The sequence below is a fragment of the Arvicanthis niloticus genome, chromosome 15 (assembly GCF_011762505.2).
Source record: "Arvicanthis niloticus isolate mArvNil1 chromosome 15, mArvNil1.pat.X, whole genome shotgun sequence".
In the NCBI taxonomy this organism is placed as follows: Eukaryota; Metazoa; Chordata; class Mammalia; order Rodentia; family Muridae; genus Arvicanthis; species Arvicanthis niloticus.
In genome coordinates this window covers 22,642,595-22,649,661 of record NC_047672.1, presented here as the reverse complement: position 1 = coordinate 22,649,661, position 7,067 = coordinate 22,642,595, and the positions used below count along the sequence as shown (strand labels likewise).

General features: G+C 34.5%; 1 protein-coding gene across 1 annotated transcript; it reads right to left on the bottom strand.

The window, feature by feature from the left end:
• Nucleotides 1–547: 547 nt before the first annotated feature.
• LOC117720732 (trypsin-4) lies at nucleotides 548–4,083 on the bottom strand. The gene is made up of 5 exons (XM_034519378.2): nucleotides 3,982–4,083; nucleotides 2,538–2,703; nucleotides 2,011–2,264; nucleotides 1,377–1,513; nucleotides 548–794 (listed from the first exon to the last, which is right to left on the bottom strand). Exons 1-5 carry the CDS (start codon nucleotides 4,019–4,021, stop codon nucleotides 645–647), a joined length of 747 nt encoding a protein of 248 aa, XP_034375269.1. The 5' UTR covers nucleotides 4,022–4,083; the 3' UTR covers nucleotides 548–644.
• Between the last annotated feature and the right edge of the window lie 2,984 nt (nucleotides 4,084–7,067).

Genomic DNA, 7,067 nt, shown 5'->3' with positions numbered 1-7,067 from the left:
GTTTTCAGTCACTAAACAACATACAGATTCATAGACTTTAAAAGATTGGCAATAAAATTTTTAAAAAAGGCAGACATAGCACTGTGTTTTAGGGCATGAAAGACACCAAGACTCAGGAACATTCACACTGAATTTCAGTTTCTCAAGGAGTGCTTGGGTAACTTGCTGATGGGTAAAATAGACAGCAGTTTCAGACCAATAGATATTCTATGAACAGATAGCAATTTCATGCTATCTATTTTAAGTTATAAGTTTGCAATGTACCATGAAGGAAGTTTAAATTAGTGTGTATGGTAGCTATATCTTAAAACAAAATGTATTCTATTATAAAACATTATAATTATTCTGAAAAAAGTTAATATTAATGTATGCACTTTACTTCTGTAGTCAATATACGTCACAGACCATAGAAAATTATGAGAAAATTCTTATTGTTAGATGAATGCTGAATTATTTTGAATTTCAAACACTCTAATAAAGGTCTCATTTATCAACCAATATAAAAGAATGTTAAATAATAAAATATAGGAGCCAAATGTTGTCAGATATAGAGCATGAAAAATACCTTTATTTTAACCTCATGTCTGGCATAGGAAGGAAGAGACATGGATAAGGAACAGGTGATTTATGGAAGGCAAGAGAAATCAGTTGTTCGCCATGGTCTCATGAATCCAGCTCAGGTAGTTGCACACTTTGGTGTAAACACCAGGTTTCCCTCTCATTGCACAGATTGAACCCCAGGAGACAATACCCTGGACCTCTCCATTGCAGACAACGGGACCACCAGAATCACCCTGGTCAGAAAGAAAATATGATTAAATATGTTTATGTCGAGGTGAAAAAAATAAATCAAAAGATGTTTCTCTGTTTTCATGGAGCCAGGATAGCAGGTACTGACAGTGAAGCAATGCAGACACTCTGCAGAATTAATTGTAATTTTTCCATTATTTTTAATACTGTCTCTTTAAGCCCATGTTTCCTTAATTGTTAAAGGTCAGGAAAAGGTGAAGGCTGGCAGTTTTTTTTTCTGTCCTTCAAGAGTGGTAACATGCTATAAACCAGCTTCTCAGACGTTAGCTTTCATGTACTGTTTGGATGCCACCTTCTGTACATAGTTCAACTTTCAGCTTATCTATAAATATTATGATGAGAAAAACTGTTTTTACTCATAGGCATTATCTCATTGCAAGAGAATTCTTCCAGACAGATGTACATGGTTCTCAGCCAAGGAGATGGATACTGATGGAGTGAAGGAGAGGAGAGAGGGAAAGAGAGAGAGAGAGAGAGAGAGAGAGAGAGAGAGACAGAGACAGAGACAGAGACAGAGACAGAGACAGAGAGAGAAAGCTTTGTAGAAAGAAGCAAAAAACACTCACATCACAAGAGTCCTTTCCACCCTCCAGGAATCCCAGGCAGAACATGTTGCTAGTGATCTTGCCTGGGTAGGAATTTTTGCAAGAACTGTCAGAGAGGACAGGGGCTTCCAGACATTGAAGGAGCGCTGGGTATTTGCCTGTTGAGAGAAAAAGAAGGCAATATCACTCAATAACTTCTGTGAAATTTCTAAACCTTTCTATTTGTCAAGCACCATAACTTAGAAGTACTTTTTCTTTTGAATATTTTTCTAATAGTTTTAACAAGCTATTTATTATTTGATGACAATAACAGTGCTGGTTTTGGGGACAGTATTTTCTCCATAAGATAGATTCCTCAGGGAACAACAAGTCCTCAGCATCTCTTCTGGTTATCACTTGTGTTTTCATTCTCTGATATAACTGTTCCCACCAGGTAAGTACTTTAGCATCTTGCTAATAGCTCATTTTTATTGTTTTTTTTCTTATGGTTTCAGTGAAGCAATGTTATGGCCTAAAAATTATACATTCCAAGACTGCCTGTGTTACAAACTTCTAGAAGTATCTCTCACAATGACAATTTTGCCATGCTGACAACCAACATACCTTTTGCCTCTCATATTTGTAGACATCGAACTTAAGTTCCATTGACACTTACCACCAATGCTCACAGTATTTCCCCAGCCAGACACAAGGCACTGAGCATCTGTAGATGCACAAGATCTGGGCAGAGAGATTGTGGATACTTGGGAGTTAAGGATGGCAGGTGACTTCAATTTAATCAGCATGATGTCATTGTCGAAAGTGTCCTTGTTATACTTGGGGTGTCGAATAATCTTTTCTGGATCAATGAATTGCTCACCACCCTCAAGGACATGAATATTGTGTTCACCAAGGCGAACCTGGAGTCTCCTGCATTAGAAAATAAAGGATTTCTATGTATCCATGTGAATGTTTTTCTTTACCAAGCTAAAATTTCTGCACATAAAAACTGGAATCATCTTCTGAAAGCATCCAGTACTATAAGGTCTATGCAGTTAAAGTGTATTGTGCCCTACAATCAATGTTCAGGATAGAGGATTTCATTGTCTTGTCAGTACAGAGTCACAAAAGGCCATGCCCTTAAGGTGGTACCAGAGGACAGAATGGCCTTAGAGCATAGGAATTTGAATATTTTTTAATTACCTTTTGTAGCAGTGAGCAGCAGACAGTACCCACTGTTCAGTGATCAGGGAGCCTCCACACTGATGACTAGTGCCATCATGCAAAGACACCTGGTAAGGAACAGAATGCTTCGGACATGTGTAGCCTCCAATAATCTTGTCATCATCATCATTAGCAGGGAGAGCAACTGGGGAGAGAGTTTTGTATATTTAGCATAAGGAGACTTGTCTCAAAATTAGTCTTCCCAGTGAAGTTTGTATTGACCAACCAGAAATGACACATATCCTCCAGTTGTATAAAATGTGTTTGTAGTGTTTTGAAAGGTATCATTTTCTAATTATAACATATACTCTCTTAATATTATTATGAATCAAATCTAATATTATAATTTATTCTCTCTCTCTCTCTCTCTCTCTCTCTCTCTCTCTCTCTCTCTCTCTCTCTCTCTCTCTGTGTATGATTATGTAAAGCATAGTGCTCCTGTGGAAGGCCAAATCTATTTTCAAGTGTTGGTTTTATCTGTTCACTACAGAGTCTCAGTGTCTTTCCTGGACCCCAAGGCTTAGAGGCAACCCTAAGTTCAAAGGAACATTTTTCAGCAAATTTAAAGTATTTTTAAATTTGTTTTTAATTGTTAATACCTAAAACATACAAATGATTGATTGGGTTAATTTATTGGATACAATATATATATATATATATATCTTTTAATCACAATTCTAGATTGTTCTTCCCCAAACTTTCCTGTTATTTCAGTTATATATTCAACATATATTAATGTATTAAGATTTTCATACAGATTCATCAAGTGTTTGTCTAAGTATTTTTATTACTACTAAATTCAATATATGTATATAATTTATATTGATCATAACTACCTCCCTTATATATAATATATATAATTCTAAAGACAATAATAAATCTCTATGAGCTTAATAGTCCAATATTTGAAAATAATGTTTAATTTTCCAAACATGAGAGACTTTACAAATCAAAACCATTTTTATTGTGAAAATTTAGTGTTAAATTTAGTTGTATTCCCCCCCCCCAAAAAGTCATTTGATTTTAGAAGACTTTGTGAAATAGAACCTAAAGTTTTTACCAATGGGTAATACTCTAACTCTTCTAATTATAATAATTTTTTGTAAATAAGCAGAGTTTGGTCTTCCACATAATTAGAAATTAATGTTTCCACCCTCTTCTTGGAGCATAAAATAATTACCATTATTTACCACTTCTTCACAGAAATGTCAGAATACCCATTTAGGTCATTTTTACTGTTTTTACTTTTCCTCAACTAACCTGTACAATACAGAAATGTAGTAAATAGTGTTGACTCCCCACTTTTAGCTCCTTGTACATGGAATATTTACTCAATTCTGTTATTGTTTTCCTACTCACAAAACACAAACTTGCATGTATAATACAAATACACGTCTGTAGAAATGTTCTTTGAACGACTCACCAGCAGCTCCCAGGAAAGCGAAGAAGATGATGATCTTCATAGTTTTTCAGTGTGTCTGAAGTGGGCACTAGGATAAAAGCTTTTCCTTTACAGCTATTTATACCTTGAGTTATTGTTGCAAGAGAATGAAAAAAAAAAAGGTGATTTCATTGAACACACACAAAACCAAGTTTAGAATTCTGTTCTGTGATAGGTGGAAGATGATTCAGCACCAAGTTTCCATATCACTGTTTCTTCCACTATTCTCTAAAGGTTATGGGAATGGAAGGAACAACTCCAGCTGGTGGCAATATGTTTCCATAGCAGTAAAGAACAGAGGAGAATGATCAAACGACACTGCTTTGTGTCTCAGAGTAGCCTTTTGGATTTGTGGTTTTAAATCACTGGAATTGTTATGTTAGTGAAGACTAATGGAAAATGTACTTGTGTACTGAACCTGTGAATTTTTTTTTTTTAATAATCATGAGAACCTGGACTCCTAAGACCATATGATTCTTTTCCTTATTGAGAGAATTTAATTTAATATTAATTTTATTTGATGTTTTCCTTGTCAAAACTCTTCTATTCATTTCAGTGTGCTTTGACCCAAGCCATTTATGTTCTAATTTCACTTGACTATTCTAGTTAATCATAGGAAAGATATGCAGGATCTTCTGTAGCAAATGTTTAATATGCTTAACCCTGATCAAATAGTGGAAACTGTGTGAGGAAATGTGGTTGTGTCTCATTCTACAGGTTGAGATAAATGTATGCCCATTATATTTCTTTACCAGGGAATATGCCAAATTGTTGATGTTTTCAATTTTACTTTCCAAGCATGTCTATTAATTACTTTTTTCCATTGCTTTGACATAATAAGTTACTAAAGAAACTTAGAAAAAGGAGAATATTTTGGTTTGTAGCAACAGACAATGAAGAAATCCAAAGAATCTTTAGGTCTTACTTCAAAAGCCTGTACTCCACAAAATTGGAAAATCTAAACAAAATGGATGCTTCTCTTAACTGACTCTAATTATGAAAGTTAACTCAAGATCAGCTAAATAGTCCTATAACCCCCACAAAAATAGAAGCAGTCATGACAATTCTCTCATCCAAAAGAGCCCAGGGACAGATGGTTTTAGTGCAGAATTCTTCCATCTTTCAATGACTAGTTAAAACCAAGAGTCTTCAAATTATTCCACAAAATAGAAAACTAAGGAGCATTGCCAAACTCATTCTATGAAGCCACAATAATCCTGGCATCTGAACCACACAGACTCAACAATGAAAGAAAACTACAGTCCCATTTCTTTCATGAACAATGAAGTAAATATACTGAATTAAATACTTGAAAACTGAATCCAAGAATATATCACAGAAGAGCATCACCACAATCAAGTTGATCTCATAGGAGGGATGAAGGGATGATTCAACACACAAAAGTTCATATGTAATCCTGTGTGTGTGTGTGTGTAAACTGAAGAAAAAGTCACATGATCATCTTATTCAATGTCAAAAAAAGCCTTTGACAATATCCAACACCCATTCATAAAAAAAGTCTTGGAGAAATCAAATATGGACACAAGGCAAATAAATAAATAAATAAATAAATAAATAAATAAATAAATAAAGGCAGTATACAGCAAGCCTATAGAAACCATCAAATACAATGGTAGAATTGTAAAATAATTCCACTATAATCATAGACAGGACAAGGCTGTCCACTCTCTCCATATCTACTCAACATATTAACTGAAATTCTATCTATAACAATAAGACAACTAAAGGAGATCAAAAGAATACAAATTAAAAATTATCACTATTTGCAGATGATATGATAGTATACATAAGTGATGAGAAAATTCTACCAGAGAACTCCAATTTCTGATAAACACCTTTACCAAAGTGGCTGAATACAAAATTAACTTAAAAAAAATCTGTAGCCTTCCTTTATACAGTTAATGTGTGGGCTGAGAATGAAATTAAGAAAACAGTACACATCACAATAGCCACAAAAATATAAACGATTTTGCTGTAACACTAACTGATGAAGTGTAAGAACTGTACGGCAAGAGCTTCAAGTCTCTGAAGAAAGAAATTGAAGATATTAAAGGACGGGACTCTCTCCCACAATCATGGATTGATAGGATGAACAAGGCAAAAATGGCCGTATTACTAAAAGCAATCTACAGATTCGATGCGATTACAATAAAACCTCAAACAGCTATTTATAGACCTTGAAAGAGCAATTGTTAAGATAGTAAAGACTGGAGAAACATGAGGAAATAATTTGTATTTTGAAGTTGGAGTCTACTGAATTATTGTCATGGCATCCTGGGCTTCCTAATAAATAACAATTTCTTTTCTTATCTCTGAGGATTGTTTTTATTTTTTTTTAAACTTTTCCATTTACTACACTATGCTTGAGACAATCCCATTATAAATTTAGTAGTCATCAGTCATTCCAGACAATACAGGAAAGCATTTGTAGGATCTCCTATAAGAAATGTTCAGCTGGCTTATCTATGAGCAAATGGTGTGTGGTGGAAAACAGCTGAGAATCATGGTTTTGTCTCACACTTTGGGCTGAGAAAAGAGCAAGTGATGGCTGTGTGGTCAGCAGAATATGACAACAGTAGAGTACAACCATATTCTGAAAACTTACACGATATAGTTTTTAAAAAATATAGCTCACATTTTTATATAATCATGTGTTGATTATGGGGCTAGTTAGGGGAAGTGACACAGAAATCAAAAGACTGGAAAAAAGAAATGTAAAATTTGTGCTTAAAACAAATTCTTCAAGGACCAGAGTCATGGCTCATATGTATAGAGCACATGCTATTCTTGCAAAAGATCAGAACTTGGTTCACAGAACCCATGTCAAGGAGCTCACAGAACGCTGTAACTGTAATACAAGTATATCAATCATCTCTAGTTGTTGCATGGACCTTTTTCATATGCAAAAACCTCCACCTAGGAATGCACATATAAGTAATTAAAAACAAAAGTAATCCCTAAAATATGCTTCATTAAGAGTTTTCAGTCACTCATCCCTATGAAAATTCCAGGTCCTGAATACTAAAGGCAAACAAAACAAAGGAAAA